The sequence below is a fragment of the Acomys minous genome (genome assembly GCF_964271855.1).
Source record: "Acomys minous genome assembly, chromosome: 3".
In the NCBI taxonomy this organism is placed as follows: domain Eukaryota; kingdom Metazoa; phylum Chordata; class Mammalia; order Rodentia; family Muridae; genus Acomys; species Acomys minous.
The window spans coordinates 66,235,719-66,256,795 of NC_140485.1; the positions used below are offsets into that span (position 1 = coordinate 66,235,719).

The window sequence follows — 21,077 nt, forward strand, 5'->3', positions numbered from 1 at the left end:
CGAAGTATTTTCCTGTTAGCGGAGAGACCTTTTTCAGCTGGTAGTTATCAACCACGCCAATTACTATAATATTTCTTTTCTTGCCTTTTTTAAAAAAAATTTTTTTGAGCGCGTACCCGAGATACATCGGTTCCAGAACTTTCATGTCCGGACCTGATTTTCAATAAACAGTTTCCCCCGCTTTTTCTTCTCTCGCCCCCTTCGGATAGTGGCCGCGAGGATGGTCCCCTCCAAGTCCGTCCACGCCCCGGCCAATCTGAGCCCGGATGCTAATTAGCTACGCTTCCCTGATGAACACGCCTTTGTCACATGTAGGACCGGACTACAAGGCCCAGCATGCCTCGCCCCTCCCTGATCAATGAGGACTTATTTAAATGATCTCTGAGGTCTTGGACCCAGGCCAATCAGCTGTCAGGACTCATGATAAATCGCAATGCATTATTGATAATAATAATTACTGGGACATGCGCGTTCCGGCCGAAGGGGGGTAAAATTTCCCAACTCCAGGAATTGGTGGCGAAGAGGGGGCAAGGCACCACGGCTCTTCCCGGCGCCCCGATGCGCGCACCATGTCGAGGCGCAAGCAGGCGAAGCCCCAGCACATCAACTCGGAGGAGGGCCAGGGCGAGCAGCCGCTGCAGCAGCCGAGCCTCGACCTCGGAGAGGCGCCGGCGGCGGAGGAGCTGGGTGAGTGCAGCTGCGGCCCCGTCTTGCGCCCGACAGTCCGTGCGTCCCGGGAGGGCGCTCCCTGTACCGCCGCGCGCCGAGCAGATTCTGGAATGGGGATTCCCGATGCCGTTCCGGGAATGGAGAGACTGAGAGGGAGGGAGGAAGGGAGGTAGCCTTACAGCCTCCCCCCCTCTATGCAAGTCTCCCTCAGTTCTCTCTCTTATTGTAAAGTTGATTCTCCACTTTCCCTCTCTGCCTCTCTCCAGCTTCCCTCTCCTTGTCCTTAGTCCCATAAGTGGTTTCCCTGGCCTCGATATACAAGCACCCCCCACCCCCACCCCCGGTGACTTGGGTTTCCTTCTCCCCCCCCCCCACCCCGCTGGTGGCGCCGCTTTTAAAAGAAAGAGACCCCAAGTCTCCACACCCTCTCTACTACCCCCTTGGGGGCCTCTGGGGGAGGGGCGCACCTCTGGGGTACCCCCCGGAGGAGGGCGATCTGTTGCTCGAGCCCCTCCCAGGACGAGTGGGGGGAGGGGGCGCGACCTCTCCCCACCCCCAGGTCGGGGTGCGGGCCACCCGCGCAGAGCACAGGGTGGGGGAGGCTACTCGGTTTGGGAGGTTTTAATTTAATTTTATTTGTGTAATTTTAGATATTTTGTTTACTTTTTTGTTTTCTTCTTTCCGTCTTTCCCCCGGGGCTACGTCGCCTGCTGCCGATCCTCGCTCTAACCTTTCGGGGCCTGACCTCCAGCCATCTTTGATTTCCGACTGTCTAAAAATAACCGCGACCAGCGGGAGGGTGCCGGCCGGGGTCCCGGTGTATGGTCACCCCCTCCGGAGCGCACCCTCGTTTCTTATTTATTTATTTATTCCTCGGATCCCCCGGGCACCACTGTTCAGCACACGCCCGGGAGGTGAAAGGGGAGAGGTCGGGCTGCGGCTGACCCGGCCTGCGCCTCCGCGGAGTTCAGGACCTCAGCACGGCCGGGAGCTGCGGGCAAACCCCTTACCAGCGGGTCTCTACCGGCCCCTGGTCCCTGCCCGCCGGACTGTCGCCGCAAAAATTGGGAACGTGGGGGGAGGGGGTCCACTGGGCTCCCGCCCGATTTTTAGCTTTCCGCGCTTAGTGGGCGGTGCGCGGTAGCCACGGACTCTGTGCGCTCTACTTGGGCGCTCCTGCTTTCCTGGAAGTGCGATCCTTCTTCTCCACAACTTCCCGAGTTTATCAAAGTTCAGTGACCCTCCACCCCATTGTATTTTTTTTCCTCAGGGCAACTGGAAGGGCATTGCTTGGTTCAAGGGGCGATGTGCGTTTTGGGGTGTCGGAGCATCTCACATCATAGGACTCGGCAGCTAGGATGGACTCTTTGTGCCTTGGCCAGGGGAGCTGGGGGTGGGGGGGACGGACGGGACAGATCGTGGAGAGGCTGGGTCTTCTGGTCCACCTGGAACAAAAGGGTTAACCCTCAGCCCGCCTGCTTCCTCTGGAGAGGAGGGGCGAGCTCCCGGCCCTGACCCCTCCCCTGGTCCTGCGCTGACCTCCCATCCCCCTCCATTTGGGGTGGGCGCATACTAATGTGTATGTTTTTTTAATTTTTTCTTCTTATTTTTTAAACTGATGGTTGGCATTATGGGGGGTGGGGGCTGTGGAGGGTGGCTGGTTACCGAAAGGTTTCCGAAATCTCCGCTGCCTAGAGCCGCGGTTAACCTGGCTGCACTCTGAGGCCTCTGGGCGCGCGCTGCCACAGCAGTTTGGGAAGCAAGTTTTCTGCGGATCACCCGCGGTCCTAGCCCGGCCGCCAGCGCGCTGGCGCCCTCTGGAGACGGGTCCTGTGCGGATGGCGGCACACACCTGGTGAGTGAGGCGAGCTGAGCCAGAGACCTGCACCCCAGGACCTCTGTGGGGTCCTTAGCTTCCGCACCGTCATCCGTGCATGGGAGTCTTCGCCAAGAATTCTTAGGATGCGTTTGCGGAACCCTTCCATGTGGTCTTTAGGAAGAGCATTTTTTTTTCCTTAAAAATTTTTTTTAATGGCTGAATTTTGTGAACAGCCTCAGTGTAAATAGATCTCAATCGAGAAGCTTTTGGATCCTTCTTGGTCAGTCTACAAATTTTGAGCAAAGAAAATAAAATCCCGGCAATAATTAGCAGATCAAAAAATCCGCAGGTGGTCGGGGAGAGGGGGCTTACAGTACTTAAAGGAAAATTAGCATTTTCTCAAAAGGGCTCCGAATGCCCTTTGTGCTAAACTGGATTACAACCTTCAGCTATTACGATTCCCAGGTTTTTAGTAATTTAGCTCCCGAATCCAGCCTCTATTGAGCTGCCTGTGCTGGCTCAGTTAGCGTCTCCAGCGAATTCGGAGTTCACCAAAGAGGAAGGGGACTCTAGTTTGCACACGACCCGTTTTCCTAATTAAGTCGCATGTAAAGTGCGTTCCCTCACCCTCTAAGGTGCTCGGCCACCAGTAAACGCTACTTTGTCCTTTGGTGGTGGAGGTTTGCAGGCTCCCGTCTAAGTAGGGGGCTGGGGAACCATTTTGGGGAGCAGAGGCATGCTTAGTTTTGTATTCCCTTCCTCCTTTTGGATGTAAAGTGTCAAATGAGAGTTTTGGGGAAAGGATTTTGGGGAGATTTGGTAAGAGCAGGATCAGTACTCCATTCTGGGCGGACCCTTGGCTAGGTGGATTATTTTACCCCCCTCCCCACCCACCTTTTGGGTCCCCAGTGGAAAAAAAAATGCTGTAGAAGCATATTGTGTGTTGGGAGTGTGATGGGTAATTTTGTTCAGGATGACAAGATGTTTTGTCCTAGAAACAGGAACACGCTGTGCCCTAGCAGGCTAGGACCTTGCAGTACCTTAAGTCAATTCTTAACAACTGAAAGCTTTGGAAGTTAGTGGAAGCTCTGGCCTGGGTGGCCTGGGTGGCCTGGCCCATGGTTTTCCTTCCACATGACTTCTGCTTTTGATAGAATCCATGGGGGTGTCAGTCGATGGGCCGAGAGCAGATGGGGCGTTGTCCTTTGTCAGAGGGAGACATGGTGCTTGAAGCTGATTTGGGTTGGTGGTCGTTCCTCGCCGCCCCGCCCCCCATACACAGGGACTGTCTCTGTTGCTCTGTCAGCTTTGTAAGCCATCCCAGCCTTGTCTCTGCTTCCAACTGCTGGGATTGGAAGAATTGTCACTATATCCGGTCCCCTTTGATTTTTCAAATTGCCTTTAGAACCTGTGGGTTATGGGACTCCAGGAAGCAACTCAGAACCAAAGTGGTTGGGTTTATTTCTTGGGGGCATGTAATTTGGGGGAAAAAATGAACAGGAAATGAATTCAGGAGGTTACCATTATCACTCTATTTTTTTTTTAACAAACACCTAAATGTGTTAAAGCCTGGCTGCAGGCTGGAGACAGCCCCCACCCCCTTTGCTCTCAGGAAGAGAAAACTCTGTTCTGTCTTGGAGTTTGTAAGCTTGTTCCAGTTGAGGCAAGGGGTGGGGGGGAGAGGAAATCCCTTACTTATAAGGTTTATTCTGAGCCTTTTACCCTTAAAACATTGAATTATTTATTGTATGTGCTGTCGGAGGTCAGAAGTTAGGTGATCCGGCAGGGCAAGGTGGCATACGCCCTTAGTCCCAGTATTCAGTGAGGCAGAGGCAGGCGGATCTCTGAGTTCGAGGCCAGCCTGGTCTACAAATCGAGTCCAGGACAGCCAGGGCTACAGAGAGAAACTTTGGTGGGTGGTGGCAGCAGGGGGTGGGTGGGTGGACAAACGAGGGGAAGAAAAAAAAAAAAGGGCCATCCATCTCAGGCCATTAGATGTGTTGGCAAGTGTCTTCACTCAGTGAGGCATCCTTCTGGTTTCTAAGTCTTCCCCACAGGGCCCCTGAACTTTGGTGATGCAGGTCTGCTTTTAATTTTTGTACCTCTTGATTTAGTAGAGACTTAATTTCAGGTCGAATTTGCCATCTATGTACGTGTGGATTTCAAGGCTTGCTATATGAAACTGGTTTTAAACAAACAAACAAACAAACAAACAAAAAACCCTTACAGCTGGGTCAATACTGCCAGGGACAGAATTCCTTTTGTTTTTTAGTTAAGTGCTTATCCTGCAGGTAGGGCAGGGTCTAAGATACTGTGTGTTCTAGGTAAACTGCCCATTGTCATCCTTTTAATACAGGACCGGGGACAGATAAGCCCGAGGCTCCAGGCTGCTATCAAGATAATACAGATTTAGTTTTCTATTTTTTTTTTTTTTTTTAGCTGTTTTGAGTGTCTCCTGCCAGGGATTTGGCCTCCTGGTTGATTAGCTTTCTTCCTATACAATAGTAAGCGTATTTTCCATCCATCTGGCCGGGATTGAATCGAAGACCCCTGCTGGGTTTACTGCATTCTTCCAACTTACTGGATAACTAGATGGTGAGGAGATAACATTCCTAAAATTCGGGGTGGGGGATGGAAGCCCCGCTAGTTGGCGGTATCCTTGTGGACTTTGCTTTTCTTCCCTTCAGGTTAATTTAAGCATAGCCAGCAATTGTCCCTAACTGGGTCTTCTTAACCCCTTGGCAAATACGCCTTCTACTCTTTGCCAGTGGCGGTGAGGGTGAGGTGTTTTTTTTTTTTTTTTTTTTTTTTTACTGCCTAAGCAAACAGCGGCAGCAGTTTTAAGTGGGATGTTGCTGGTGCAGAGGCTAGGCTGGAGGGGGAGTGAGAGGCTTCGGGCTTGTGTATATGGTGAAGGCAGTTGGCATCCCGGCAGTAAATCATTCCTTTAGAGGAGAAGTGATTAGCCTTTTTGTGTGTGTGTGTGCGCCACACATCCCTTCCCAGCCGAATGTTGAGTGTACACAGAAGACCTGCGAACCAGTACAGTGATCAGTGACCAGTTTTCAGAAATGAAACCATTTAGTGCTCCTTACCCTTCCCTTTCTTCAAGGCCCTTGAAAATGACAAAGATGACCCCTCAACTGGCTATTGTTTCTGGCCATTTCTCCCCTGAACAATGCACTCTGAGTACTATTTACATAGTATTTGCATTGCATGTGGGTATGCTAAACTCCCGGAGATTAAAGTTGGGGGGTTGGAAATGCAGCGCAGTGGGAGGGCCCTCCCCTCCCCTAGCTGGTTTGAGGGCCTGGGCTCAATAACCCAGTATGGGGGTGGGGGTCAAACCAGAGGGTGTGCTGGACAGGATCTCCTTTACCAATATTGGGAATATTGCGGTAGTGTGTGTACCATTTTAATAATAAAATGACAGCTCTGGTATCCTGTCCACCAGTCAGTCAACTCCTACACTTATCTGGAAAATGCAAGCGCCTTGGCACCCCATGAGCACATTTGTAGTTTCTGGTTTTGACAGTCCTTAGGCCCTGCTTTGTTTGTTTGTTTTTTGAGACAGGGTTTCTCTGCGTAGCCTCGCCTGTCCTGGACTCACTTTGTAGACCAGATTGCCCTCGAACTCATGGTGATCCAATCTGCCTCTGCCTCCCTGAGTGTTGGAATGTGAAAGGTGTGCACTGCCACCACCAGCTGGTACTGTTAAAATTAGATAGCATGTGCCTTACATGTCTGACTGAAAGAAAGAAATCTGGGATGAATCTGATGGATTCCATGTTAGGACTACAACTTTAGAGTCTGGAGCTGTAGTTAGTACACAGTATGATCTTGTAATAATTGCCAGGAGTTGGGGGTCAGGCTGAGCTACAGAGTAAGTTCAAATACAGTCTAGGATACATAGCTAGACCTTGTCTCAACAAAATTTTATTTTCTGTTTTGTTTTGTTTTTTCAAGACAGGGTTTCTCTGTGTGTAGCCTTGATTGTCCTGTACTCGTTTTGTAGACCAGGCTGGCTTCGAACTCAACAGCGATCAAAAATTTATTTTTTTTTAAATAAGATTTGTTTACTATGTATACAGTATTCTGCCTGCACACCAGAAGAGGGCATCAGAGCCCATAGATGGTTGTGAGCTATCATGCCGTTGCTGGGAATTGAACTCAGTCAGTGCTCTTAATCTGAGCCATCTCTCCAGCCCCAAACAATATATATATATAATTTTATTTTATTTATTTATTTTTGGTTTTTTGAGATAGAGTCTCTCTGTTGTAGCCCTTGCCTGTCCTGGACTTGCTTTGTAGACCAGGCTGGCCTCGAACTCACAGCGATCCGCCTGCCTCTGCCTCCCGAGTGCTGGGATTAAAGGTGTGCGCCACCACGCCCGGTTCAAAACAAAAATTTTAAATGGCTTGCTTCAGGATTGGAGAGGTCAGCTGCTTATGTAACCAGGTCAACATATTTGATGCTAAAATTTCATGAAAGAAGAAACAGCTAAGTGAGAACTGGGGAAACCCTCCAGAAATGGCCACAAGGTTTTAAGAAATAGCTCTGATTACTTAATTACTGCTGAGCCTCAGTGCCTACACCTGCAGAATGGGCTCAAATCGTCTTCAATTGCCCGACTACAAAGGTGGGAGTACTCATTGTGTGTATGGCCGTAAGGTACTGCGTGGAGTGGTTATGCTTTGAGAGCGCTCTTGCCCCTCCCCTTTCCCCCCAAGGCAGGGTTTGGCTGTCCTGGAAATTACTCTGTAGACCATGCTGGTCTCCACCTCACAGAGATCCATCTGCATCTGCCTCCCCAGTGCTGGGCCTAAAGGTGTGCACCACCACGTGTACTTTTGCCTTTTAAAGGCAGATGGGGGATGTGGTCCTGTTGGGAGAGTGCTGGCCCCATAGGTATGAAGCTGAGGTGGGGGTCCAGAAAGCATAAACTAGATGTGGTGTTGCATGCATTGTTTGGACCACAAAGGAGCTGGAAGCTGGTGATCAGACAGACGTTCGAGGTCATCCGGACTATTGGCTGTGGGAGGACAGACTTCCTGAGCCCCCGAGAAAAAGTGAAATGGAACGAATTGTTTGTGTTTGTGCAGGGTATTGGTAGTTTTTCAGAGTAGAGCGGGTGAGATGGGAAGGCAGAGTGGACAGACTTTAGAAATGCTTATTATGCCTGAGTTGGGGCGGTGCCAAATTGAAGGGGGGGATGTGGGTGGGGCTGGTTCCTGAGGGTCATTGCCTTTAATCCCAGCATTCACGGGCTAATCTCTGGATTGAGGCCAGCCTTCCTGCACAGAGTTTCAGGATGACACAGAGAAACCCTGTCACAACAAACACATACAAACAAAAAAGGACCTTCCCTGAATTGCCCATAAAAGGTTTTTCTTCCAGGCGCCCAGACCCTCTGGAGGAGTCATTTTCTTCACTTCCCTGTAGACATTTATGCCTTTACACACCCACACCCTGCCCAGCCTCTTTCTTGCCTTTCAAAAATTCCTTTCTCTCCTAAAAATTCTTGAACAAAGCCTGAAGTGCTGGAATTTTTTTTAAAAAAAGATTTATTTATTTACCATTTGTACAGTATTCTGCCTGCATGTGTGCCTGCACACCAGAAGAGGGCACCAGATCTCATCATATAGATGGTTGTGAGGCACCATGTGCTTGCTGGGAATTGAACTCTCAGGACCTTTGAGAGAACAGACAGTGCTCTTTAACCTCTGAGCCATCTCTCCAGACCCCTGGAATATTCTTATAATCCACATTGAGGCAGCCGCTTAACAAGTTTGAGGCTGCTTTAGCTATAGTGAATTGGGGCCAGTGTGGCCTGTGTGACCCCAGTTCAAACAACAATAAAACTCTCCTAGAGAAGACAAAGGTATTTTGGGGTATATATATTTTTTTTTCTGAGGGAGGGCTCAATAAGCACCACTCATGGAGCTGAAGAGCAAGTCGTCTATAATTTTCCTGCTGTAATTTTCATTTATTTTCTTCACTGGTGTGGCTGTTAGTCGGCGTGGGAAGTGTGTGCCAACAATGGAGTTGCTGAGGCAGAGAATAAAATTAATCTGCAGGGAGAAGCTATGCTTTCATATGGCTACCTGTTCCCAGAGGAATTATTTAAATTTATTTGTTTTGTTTTTCGAGACAGGGTTTCTCTGTGTAGCCTTGACTGTCCTGGACTCGCTTTGTAGACCAGGCTGGCCTCAAAGTCACAGCAATCCGCCTGCCTCTGCCTCCCGAGTGCTGGGATTAAAGGTGTGTGCCGCCATGCCTGGCTAAATTTATTTTTATTGGTGTTTTATCTGTATGTCTATGAGGGTATTGGATCCTGGAGTTACAGACAGTTGTGAGCTGCCATGTAGGTGCTGGGAATTGAACCTCGGTCCTGGAAGAGCAGCCAGTGCTCTAACCTCTGAGCCATCTCTCCACTCTTGAGGAAATTTTTATTTAAGGCTTTTTATTTTTATCTTTATTTATTTATTTATTTATTTTGGTTTTTCGAGACAAGGTGTCTCTGTGTAGCCTTGAGTATCCTGGATTCGCTTTGTAGACCAGGCTGGCCTGCCTCTGCCTCTCCAGTGCTGGGATTAAAGGCATGTTCCACCATGCCTTTTATTTTTATTTTTTTGAGACAGGGTTTCTCTGTGTAGCCCCTGATGTTCTAGAACTCTCTGTAGACAAGGCTGGCCTAGAACTCAGAGATCCACCTACCTCTGCCATCTGAGTGCTGGGATTAAAGACGTGCACGACCTGGAACAGCTGATTATCTTATTTGCCTTTTTTTTTTTTTTTTTGCTTCCAGCATGTTCACCTAGCTCATGCCTGCTGGTGTTTGTGGAGGAGGGCATCGGATTTCCTCCTTGAACTAGAGTTACGAACTCCTGAGTATACTTGAGGCATGACTTGAAGTCACTGCTCTGATGGCCTAGTTGCATCACATTTTATATTTTTATCTTTGGCATATGAGTGCTTTACCTGAGTGTGTGTGTGGATGTATGAATGTACATATGTATGTATAATGTCCGTGCAGCGCCAACAGGTGAGAAGGCATTAGATGCCCCTGCAACTGGAGTTACAAACAGTTATGTACCACCATGTGAGTGCTAATAATCAAATCTGGGTCCAGTGCTTCTAGTCAGTGAACCATCTCTCTAGCTCTTCTCTCCCCCCCCCCCCCCCCCATATAAACATTCTTTTCGTTTTGGGTATTTCAAGACAGAGTCTCTCTGTGTTAGCCTTGGTTGTCCTTGAACTCGCTTTGTAGACCAGGCTGGCCTCGAACTCACAGCGATTCGCCTGCCTCTGCCTCCCGAGTGCTGGGATTAAAGGTATGTATTACCATTCTTAAGGTGTAAGTCCAGTCCTTGGAACTTATTACCTTGGCAGTCTGATATTTAGGGCTACTGTTGCTCCCACAATCACACATGCCTCATAACAGCCCATCCTGTTATCATCACGCAGTCCAAAATCAGTCCAAAACCAGCTAAGGCTGTGTGTGTTATAATGAACTCGGCAGCCACATCAGTCAAAATCCCCAAATTTGCTGGGATGGAGGGCGATGCTAGGGTACTGCCTAGCATGTGTGTTTCTGTCCCTCTCACGTGTGGGTCCTGCGCTTGAGAGGATGTGGAGTTTGAAGTCAGTCTGGCCTCTGTGAGACTCTCAGAAAGCAGTACTGAAGGCTCCATCTAGGCCTGGGAGATAGCTTAGTTGTTTGGCCGTGGAGGAAAGAACCAACTCCTATAAGTTCTCCTTTGACTTCCACACATGGAATAACATGAGCAAACCCATCTCTGTGGCCACTGACAGACAAATAGGAAAAGGAGGAAGGACTCAGGATCCCGAATGCCAGGCTGTTGCCCGTCTTAGCCCTGAGAAGACCATAGAGAACAGTCCTAACTTGAATTTTGTGTATGTACAAGTCTTAGGAGTCTAAAGATAAAACGGAGGAACTGTGAGGTATTGGGCTTGCTCCCCGCCCCCCCCCCCCCCCAGACAGAGTTTCTCTGTGTAGCTAGCCCTGGCTATCCTAGATTCACTTTGTAGATGAGGCTGGTCCCGAACTCACAAAGACCCAAGTGCTAGGATTAAAGGTGTGCACCACCATGTCTTGCTTTGGGTCCCATTTCTTTTCTTTTTTCTTTCTTTCTTTTTTTTTTTTAAGTTTACTTCTTTATTAAGTATACAGTGTCTGCATGTACACCTGCAGGCCAGAAGAAGGCACCATATCTCACTATAGATGGTTGTGAGCCACCATGTGGTTGCTGTTTTTCTTTTTTCATTTTTTTCAAGACAGGGTCTTTCTGTAGCCTTGGCTGTCCTGGACTCGCTTTGTAGATCAGGCTAGCCTTGAACTCACAGCGATTCCACTGCCTCTGCCTCCTGTGTGCTGGGATTAAAGGCGTGTGCCACCACGCTAGGCCCCATTTCTTGTCTCTTATTTTTCTATTTCTATTTTCATGTAAAGGCTTGTTTTTCCTCTGGGTATCCTAAATGTTAGACACCACACTTTCCACCTGAGAGGAAATGAAATCTGTCTGCCCCTTTCTCACAGTCTTTGTCAATAAACGCACCTTTGTCAAGAAACGGAAAGATTCTTGTCCTTCTCAGATTCCCCCAGTGTACCGTGTTCCATGCTCCAAGTGAGCATGTATGTGGTCCTGGGGATGGAACTCGGAATCTCTTGTATGTTGGACAAGCTCTCTACCACTGACCTATATCCCTGAATCGAGCCGGTCTCACTAAAGAGACAGAGTCTGTCTCTGAATGGCCTAGAACTTGGTTTGTATACCAGGCTAGTCTTGAACTCCCAGAAATCTGGCTACTTCTGCCTTTCAAGTACTATGGCTAAAGGCCCCCAAGGTCCAGCTACCAGGCTGGCTGTGAACTCTTGATTTTTCTGCCTTAGCCTCCTGATACCACAGTCCTGCCTAATCCGGAATGGATTGATGTTGTCAGTGTTCTCACTTTAAACTTCTGTCATCCTGGATGATGGATGCTAGTCACCTGGGTTGGGTGTGACTCACTGCGTTCCATTTTGCTTGAGTCGTGGTCAAGATCAGGTGGGATGTGATGACCTGGTTCTGATGCCTTTGGTCCTGGCCTCTGCAAGGGAGCCCTGAGGGAGGCACGGGAGTTGATGAGGATTATTTTAACAGACTATCTAGTTGTGTGCAGTGGCACGTGGCTATATTCCTAGCACCTGGGAGGCTGAGGTAGGATTGCTTGTGAATTCAATGCTAACCTTGACTATAAAGTAAGATCTTTTAGTAAATTAGGTTCGTATCTCATAATGCTGTAACAAACTCCCACAGCTTGGATGGATTGAAAACAACGATTGCTTGATTCTCAGTGTGGAAGGTCTGAATTTAGGCAACAGGGATCCTGCTCAAGTCTTTGGGAAACCCATGAGGCTGTGGCACAGGGAAACCTGTGGCTCCAGCAGTTCTCCCTGAAGCCCCTGACTCCTCCACCCAGCCTTTGTGAGGTCCTGTTTGTTCTCTGAGACTGGCCCCTATTCTCAAGGGTCCCTAAATGCTAGAGGTTAACATTTGTCCAAGATCCCGGGCCAGGCCGGGCATGGTAAACAGACTCCTGCAATCTGGAAAGTAGAGGCAAAGAGGATTAGGAGTTCAAAGCCAGCCACAGCTAGAAAGTAGGCTTGGTACTGCCTGGCCTAAAAAAGATCCCATCCAGATAAAGTCATGTGCATAGACGGGCATTGGGGCGAGGCTCACCTGTGTCTTCTAGGGACCGTCCCTGTAAAGGTCATTCAGGCTATAGGGGACTTTGTGTTCCGTATATGGTGTTGAATCAGGACAGGTGGTGATGGAGACCTGTCTGTCATTCTGCATCACTGTTGGTCATTCCACCTCTCCCTTGTTCTTTCTTTCCCCCCCACAGCAAGTACTTTATTCAGGTAGTCCAAATAAGAACTCAGTATCAGATGTTAATAATTGCTCTTCAAATGTCAAAGCCAACAATGCCACATTTGCCTATGATCTCTCCACTTACAAAACCACATGCATACCTCAGTGGCCACCGAACTGTTCAGCACAGCTTCCTTAACTGTAAGCTGTGTGAAGCTTCCAGTTTTAGGACTTTGAAATTTTTTTTTTCATGCTCTGAATAGCTGTAGGGTAGGGATTTCAGTAGGGGCTGGGGGAACCAGCTCGATCTTGGCATAGTGCCAAAGCGTGGCCAAGCGAGGCTTTGAGTAAGTTAAGCCATTACCAGCGCAGGAGCCTTCTCTATGAAGTGCCGTGGTCTTAGGTGGGAGGCCCCGCCCCCTGGACCTCCACGGCTCCTTTCAGGGCAGAACGCTCATCCTTTTCTCTCCCTTCACAGGCGCTCCAGTGAACTCCCCAGGGAATGGCGGTGAGGCGGCAGAGGACGCAGCCCTGGTGAAGCGGCCCCGGCGGGAGGAGACTCACGTCTGTGAGAAGTGCTGTGCGGAATTCTTCAGTCTCTCTGAGTTCGTGGAACACAGGAGAAGTTGCACCAAGCACCCTCCTGTCCTCATCATGAATGACAGCGAAGGGCCAGTGCCTTCCGAGGACTTCCCCAGAGCCATCCTGAGCCACCAGCTGGACAGCCCAAGCAATAAGGACAGTCACCAGGAGAACTGCGGCAGCTCAGGAGACTTGAAGGAAAAGCTGGGCATGGACTCCATCCTTTACTTAAAGACAGAGGCTGCCCTGCCACCCACACCCCAGGACATAAGCTATTTACCCAAAGGCAAAGTGGCCAACACCAATGTGACTCTGCAGGCACTCCGTGGCACCAAGGTGGCAGTGAACCAACGGAGCGTGGATGCCCCTGCAGTGCCCGTGTCGGCTGCCCACAGCATCCCGTGGGTCCTGGAGCAGATCCTGTGTCTGCAGCAGCAGCAGCTGCAGCAGATCCAGCTCACGGAACAAATCCGAGTCCAGGTGAACATGTGGGCCGCTCACGCCCTCCACTCTGGAGTGGCGGGTGCAGACACTCTGAAGGCCTTAAGCAACCACGTGTCTCAGCAGGTGTCGGTATCCCAGCAGGTGTCCGCCGCGGTGGCCCTGCTCAGCCAGAAAACCTCAAACCCGGCTCTGTCTCTAGATTCCTTGAAACAAGCCAAGCTACCTCATCATGCCAGTGTCCCTTCGACAGCAAGCTCGTTGTCTCCGGGGTTTACACCTTTCACCCTGAAGCCTGATGGGCCCCGGGTTCTCCCAAACATTGTGTCTCGCCTCCCGAGTGCCCTACTACCTCAGACCCCGGGCTCTGTGCTTCTGCAGAGTCCCTTCTCCACCGTGACACTAGACCCATCCAAGAAAGGAAAAGGGAAGTCCCCAAACGTCTCTGCCTCTGCTGCGTCGGATGTCAAGGCCAAGGACGAGGGCGTCCTCAGCAAGCACAAGTGTAAGTACTGTAGCAAGGTTTTCGGGACTGATAGCTCCCTGCAGATCCACCTCCGCTCCCACACCGGAGAGAGACCTTACGTGTGCTCTGTCTGTGGTCACCGCTTCACCACCAAGGGCAACCTCAAGGTCCACTTCCATCGACATCCTCAGGTGAAGGCAAACCCGCAGCTGTTTGCCGAATTCCAGGACAAAGTGGCAGCAGGCACCGCCTCCCCCTATGCACACTCTGTCCCCATCCCTGTAGACGAATCAAGTCTCTCTGCAGACACTGAGCCTGTTCCTGCCACAGGAACCCCTTCCATAGGGCTACCTCAAAAGCTCGCTTCAGGGCCTAATTCCAAGGACCTCATGGGTGGCTCCCTACCCAACGAAATGCAGCTAGGGCCTTCTCCAGAAAGTGAGGTGGGACTTCCACTACTTGGGGTAGGGATGACGCATAATCCCCCGAGGGTTGGGGCCTTCCAGGGCAGTGGGACCCCTGAGTCAGGGTCAGAGACTCTGAAATTGCAGCAGCTCGTGGAGAACATCGACAAGGCTACTACTGATCCCAACGAGTGTCTCATCTGTCATCGAGTCCTCAGCTGCCAGAGTTCCCTCAAGATGCATTACCGAACCCACACAGGAGAGAGGCCGTTCCAGTGTAGTGTCTGTGGCCGGGCCTTCTCCACCAAAGGCAACCTGAAGACGCACCTCGGAGTTCACCGAACCAGCACGGCCGTAAAGACACAGCATTCGTGCCCCATCTGCCAGAAGAAGTTCACCAACGCCGTCATGTTACAGCAGCATATCCGAATGCACATGGGAGGCCAGATCCCCAACACGCCCATGCCGGAGAGTCCCTGTGACTTTACCACAGGTCCCGAGCCCATGGTCATCAGCGAGAACGGCGGCCCCGTCCCCGCCCCTCAGGAAGATGCCATGGAAGGCATTGGAGCAGAGGAGGTCTGTTCCCAGGATGCTCCTGGTGGCGCCTCAAAAGTCTCCACACCAGTTCCTAGTACCCACCTGGCATCGCCCACTCTGGGCTTTTCTGTGATGGTGCCTGCCGATGCTCCGGGGAAGGGGGCTCTTCCCACTTTGGTCCTGCAGCGGCAGAGCAGCCGAGAAAACGGCTCAGCGGAGAGTGACAACTGCTTGACCAATGACTCTTCCTCGCTCATGGGTGACCAGGAGTGTCGGAGCCGAAGCCCAGATACCACGGAAACCATGTGCTTCCAGGCAGTGTCCCCTGCCAATAGCCAAACAGGAAGTGTCAAGTCCCGGTCTCCCGAGGGTCACAAGGCTGAGGGCGTCGAGAGCTGCCGAGTGGACCCAGAAGGTGATGAAGCTTTGGATTTCCCTTTGGATGTCCCTTTTGGGCTCAAGGTCACCAGGGTTGAACTTGACAGTGTGACCTAAAGCAGCAGTTTCTTTAGGGCAATTAGCTATTCTGTGCTTTAGGTAGAGAAGTGCCCCCCCCCACCCCCCACTGGGCTTTGTTTATCATGTGTGTGGGGGGGGTTGAGTGTGCACAGCATGAGTGTTGGTTTTGACTTTCTTGATCCCCATGGGGACATGGGGGATTTTAGCCATAGCATAGTAAGTGTCTTTGGGGAAGTAGGCAATAGTTGGACCATGGAAATCAAGCAGTCGTTGCATGGCTCTGTGGTTCTGCCGTGAAATAGTTCATGTATGAAACACAATACCTTATTATATAGTAGTTGGCATCAGTTGAGGTGTCCATTGGTCCAAAACACCACAGAATCAGAGCGAATGCCTAGGTGTGGTGTAAAGGTGACTTTTACCTATTGTGGGATTAAGAGATCCAACCTAGGGTGTCTTTACTCTGACAGCCCCCTAGCTTTCATCCCCTGGGGTTTTTGTTGTTGTTGTTTTGTGTCATTGTTTGTTTTGTTGTTGTTGTTTTCTCTCTTTGAGATAGGGTCTCATTCTCTATGTGTAGACCAGGCCAGCTTGCCTTGTGCTGGGGTTGAAGGCGTGCACCACTGTACCTTGACTTTTTTTTCCCCCAGTGGTTGGCGGAGGATGTTGGCTTGAATTCATTGTGCAGTCCAGGCAAGCTTTGAACCCCAGGTCCTCCTGCCTCAACCTCCTAAGTAGCTGGGGTGATGAGCCTGAATCCTGACAGTGAGGCTTAGCTCTAATCTGCACTCATATGTCCTGTGTTGCCTGTACTTCAGACCATAAAAGAGGGACATTTTCCTAAGTGTTTGAGTCTGTTTTCTATGTAAATACGAACTCAGAGGCCGGGCTGGTGGTGGATTTAGCAGTTGCCTTGGTTACATAATGATCTGAATTAAGAGTTCCCCAGAAACCATTTATGGAGGCCAACCATACTGGGGTGTGCTGGTTAGTGTTGGCTAGTGGCAGGCAAGCTGATCCTTAAGTGCACTGACCTATATAGCCTAGCCCACTTGGTGATCTCCTAGGCCCAGGAGAGACCCTGTGTCAAAGAGGTGAGTGGTTCCAGAGGAGCAATACCCAAAGCTGCCTTAGATCCTCCATGCACATGTGCACAGGTTTGAAAAAAAGTTCAAAGCAAGCTGCTATTGAAGTATAATTTCTGTAAATCACTCTACTCATTTAGCAGGCATTGTTGTAGGGAGATTTTCGTGTGTGTGTGTGTGTGTGTGTGTGTGTGTGTGTGTGTGTGTGTGTGTTTTGTTTTTGTTTTTTGTTTTTTTGGCTTTTTGAGACAGTGTTTCTCTGTGTAATAGCCCTGGCTGCCCTGGATCTCTCTTTGTAGACCAGGCTTGCCTCGACGAACTCACAGAGATCCGTCTGCATCTGCCTCCCGAGTGCTGTGGTTAAAGGTGTGTGCCACCACCACCCGGCTCGAGTTTGTTTTCTTTATAAACAGTTGGGTGTTAGGTGATAAAACTTGAATTTCTCCCCATCTCTACTTTAGGTCGTCCCGGCCTCCCATCAGCATTTATCCGAGCCCAGCCCACCTATGTCAAAGTCGAAGTTCCTGGCACCTTTGTGGGACCTTCCAGCATGTCCCCAGGCATGACACCTTTGCTGGCGTCACAGCCACGCCGACAGGCCAAGCAACACTGCTGCACTCGGTGTGGAAAGAACTTCTCGTCTGCCAGTGCCCTTCAGATCCATGAGCGGACACACACGGGAGAAAAACCTTTCGTGTGCAACATATGCGGCCGGGCCTTCACCACTAAGGGCAACCTGAAGGTGGGTTCCTGACAGGTGTCCATGGTGATTGGCGTGTGACAGACAATATCCATCAGTTCATGCTTGGCAATCTCAAAGGCAGAGGCGGGGCGGGGGGGGGGGGGTTCTCTTGAGTTGGAGACCAGCTTGGTCCAGAGTGAGACCCTGTCTTTAAAAAAAAAAGGGAGGGGGGGGTTGGGGGCTAAGGTGCAGCTCAGTGTTGGTTTGACATGCACAGGCTTTAGAGTCTTGTACGGCCAAGAGAGGAAGAACCTAGTGTGGTCATCATGCCTTTAATCCTGGCACTGGGGAGAGAGAGACAAGTTGATTTCTAAGGCCAGCTTAATACACACGGTGAAATCCAAGACAGCCAGGGCTGTCATGCATAGATCCTGTCTCAGAAAAAGAAGAAAGAAAAGGAAAAGCAGAATACAGCGACATCTCAGCTAGCACTGGAAGCTTTTGTTTGGGGAGAAAAGGTGTTCGAGGCTGGCTTCAAACTCATTGGTGACCTTGAATTTACAACCTTCTTGCTGGTACCTCTTGACTGCTAGTGTAACAGACATGAACCCCCCCACACACCTAGTTTTTTGTGTCTTGCTGAGGAGCAAACCCAGAGCCTTGTGCATCCTGGGTAATATAACTGGTCTTTGCTGCTTTGTGGGTTCTTTTACCCAGCCTTTATCCCCCTCTCCTTCCAATTTCACCCCACCCCCATCATTAGAGAGAAGAGAAAGGGGAGAGGGGGCAGGGAGAGAGAACAAGCCTTGAATCTTTTTTTAAGTATACAGTGTCTTGCCTGCATGTACACCTACAGGCCAGAAGAGGGCACCAGATCTCATGATAGATGGTTGTGAGCCACCATGTGGTTGCTGGGAATTGAACTCAGGGCCTTTGGGAGAGCAGCCAGTGCTCTTAACCTCTGAGCCATCTCTCCAGCCCTAGAGCCTTGAATGTTAAGTTTCTTCTAACAAACACCTTTGCCTCCCCCGCATGACCAACCACCAACCCTGGCATCTTGGGGCCCTAGCATTTATATACCCCCTGAAAAGTTCCAGAATTCCAAATGTTAAGCAATCACAAAAAGTATCTGCAGCTGGCAAAACCATAGCTCTGCTGCAGCCTGCATCCTCACATCTGGGATTCAAATGAAAACATATTCATATAATATTTTCTTGTTTGTCTTTTTGAAAGATTAATTAACTGTTTCCCCTACGTGTATACCTGTAGGCCAGAAGAGGGCACCAGATCTCATTATAGATGGTTGTGAGCCACCATGTGGTTGCTGGGAATTGAACTCAGGACCTTTGGAAGAGCAGTCAGTGCTCTTAGCCTCTGAGCCATCTGCCCAGCCCCAAAAAAAGGAGTCATTAAGAAAAACAAAAAGGCAGTGGTTGTGTTTCTTCTTTCCCCCCGCCCCCCATACATACACAGGCATGTTCTTAACATTACAGATACCTAAATTTATTATTTTCTGGCTTGTTGACACAAGCTCTCAACTGTCGCTGCTTGTCCACCACCCCTGGCATGAAGCCCAACTTCTGAGTCTAAAACGGAATGACTTATAAACAAACACTGGATGGTGGACGCTGTTAGGAGGTTGACTTGGGCTTGCCAACAGGCGGGGAACTATCTGAAGTCCTCTCTGTGCTGTCGTCCCCTCCGCAGGTACACTACATGACCCATGGGGCCAACAATAACTCCGCCCGCCGGGGCCGGAAGCTGGCCATAGAGAACGCCGTGGCCGTGCTGGGTGCCGAGGGAAAGAGGGTGCCTGAGATGTATCCCTCGGTGCCTGTGGACCCCGCCGCGTGGAACCAGTACACCAGCGTCCTCAACGGGGGGCTGGCCGTGAAGACCAACGAGATCTCCGTGATTCAGAGTGGAGGCATCCCCACCCTGCCCGTGTCCCTGGGGGCCAGCTCCGTGGTGAGCAATGCCACGCTTTCCAAGCTGGAGGTCTCTCAGAGCGGCTTGAGCGGGAACGTGGAAAAGCCTGCTGTTGCCGACGGGGTGGCCAAGCACCAGTTTCCTCACTTTATGGAAGAAAACAAGATTGCCGTCAGCTAAGGTGGAAGAGGAAATCAGCCGGAGTGAGATTCTAGAATCTGCTTTATCGATTAGTTTTCTTAAACCTGTCTCCTCCCTTTTTTTTCCCCCCTCCTCTTCCTGATATGCAAGTGATGTTTACACTTGTGACCACAGCCTTGGGCAGTCCTACAATCATGATTGTTGCTATGCTGCTTTCCAAAATAATGAAAAAAAAAAAGAGGAAAATTGAAAAGCCGAAAAACAAAACAAAACCAAGAAAAAACAAAAAAAAAACAAAAAAAAAGACTTTTTTTTTAAAACAGTTTGGAAAGAAGCGGGTTTTGAAAAATAGCTTTGTTACTTGGGACAGAACTGTGTACTAGAAGCTTTGTGTGACCTCGTGGCTGTTCCCAAAGACTTCAAACCTGTTTCAAAGTGAAACAGTTGGGACTCATTGGACCACAGTGGAAGTGACAACGCCTTACCGTAGTCCAGGGTGAGGGGTGCTGTGACTTCCGTGGTGACTAATGCGGGTAAAATGGACATCTGTGTAGGGACCTGGTTCATACGTCTCCCCACTGTGTATTCATCTTCTGCTCTTTTTGAATGTACTTTAAGAGAAAAGAAAACCAAGGTGGTCGATTAACCCACTTCCGTCAACCTTGTGCCCTTTGGGTAGGGACACCTTCTACAAACTGACCCCGGTCCCTAGGGACCCCAACTTACCTGCTGCTTATTTAAACAGTTCGGGGCCCTGACTGAGAGTGCCACCCCCTCTCCACATCTCCCACAACCATAACCCACCTTCTTCTCAGACCCTGGAGTGGGTGAGCACCTCAGGTGGGTTTTTTTTGTTTTGTTTTGTTTTGTTTTTTTAGTGCTTTTTTCAGTGCCTGCCACATTGAAGAACTGCACGTGCTGTGTTAGGGAGAAACTCCTCCTAGCAGGCCAGGAGGGTCTCCTCACTGCCCCACATGTTATCTTTCTGTTATGTCAATTTCCTTATCCCAAGTCCTGAAGATTTTCACACCTACCCACCCACCCTCTCTCTCCTTTATGAAGGTTATTGAGTTGAGACAGGCCAGTCTTAGGTGTGAGGGCTTTAATTTATCTACCTCAATTATTTTTATTTTTGTAGCCAAAAAAAAAAAAAGTCTATTTTGCTATTTTGTGACCACCAAGTATTCCGGGTCTTAAACCTAAGAGCTAATAATGTACTGGTGAGAGGGGCTGGGTATTCAAGCCGTCTTTGCGGTGGTTTCTGCGCTCTTTGGTCTTAATTACCTTTTTTGTACCTGTATAATAGTTTGGAAAGCTGTTGTAACAGTGTCTTGATGGCTTAATGAGGAAGGAGAGGCTCGCTTCTCCGGGTCCTGGGTGGAAGGTTCTTCCTGCCTTGTGGAAAGCCGGTGCCAAAATGAAGATGGACGCTGACTGTCCACCCGAAGTTTCCCCTCTCTGTTCTTGCACCAGATTTTAGGATCCAGAACTTTTGTTGTTGCTGTTGTTGTTTTTTGCCAAGTTGTGCCTTTCCTTCTAGGATTGTAAAAGTGAGCGCTGTGATGAGGCGGTCACTGGTTCACCTGTTCACCTGTTTACACTGTGAAGTGGGTAATTGTTACCGAGAACACACCAGCCGTGGCTTTCTCACACCCTGTGAGTGAATGTGTGAACAATGCTGTGGTTTTACCTGCTGATGCTGTCTGTCCGAAAATAAACTGAATGTTCCCCCCCCACCGCCACCGTTTGTGTTAAGTTTTTCTGGCATGTTCTGCTCGCATAGCGCTCCGTTGATGAATCTTAGAGGCACAAACACATGTGGTTAGGTCCATCCTGGACTTGTGGGGGTATAAGGTAAAGTCGCCCTGGCTGCTTAGCCTCCCTTTCATGGGTGTTTGTGAACCTCACGTCTCCTTCCGCTAGGTTCTGGGGATTGAACACAGACCCCGTTTTTGTTTGTTTTTTAAAATCTCAATCTCATATA

The 21,077-nt window shown here is 49.8% G+C and overlaps 1 protein-coding gene across 1 annotated transcript; it reads left to right on the forward strand.

The window, feature by feature from the left end:
- The first annotated feature begins 471 nt into the window (after positions 1 to 471).
- SALL4 (spalt like transcription factor 4) lies at positions 472 to 20,827 on the forward strand. The gene is made up of 4 exons (XM_084774880.1): positions 472 to 687; positions 12,843 to 15,212; positions 16,803 to 17,083; positions 18,731 to 20,827. Exons 1-4 carry the CDS (start codon positions 570 to 572, stop codon positions 19,130 to 19,132), a joined length of 3,171 nt encoding a protein of 1,056 aa, XP_084631006.1. The 5' UTR covers positions 472 to 569; the 3' UTR covers positions 19,133 to 20,827.
- Positions 20,828 to 21,077: the final 250 nt, after the last annotated feature.

What these genes read in the sequence shown, in the direction of transcription:
- SALL4 (XM_084774880.1), top strand. Translation starts at nt 570, where the DNA reads ATGTCGAGGCGCAAGCAGGCGAAGCCCCAGCACATCAACTCGGAGGAG. An exon ending in CTGCCGAGTGGACCCAGAAG is followed by an intron (nt 15,213 to 16,802) that starts GTGATGAAGCTT and finishes TCTCTACTTTAG; the next exon opens with GTCGTCCCGGCCTCCCATCA. An exon ending in CCACTAAGGGCAACCTGAAG is followed by an intron (nt 17,084 to 18,730) that starts GTGGGTTCCTGA and finishes TCCCCTCCGCAG; the next exon opens with GTACACTACATGACCCATGG.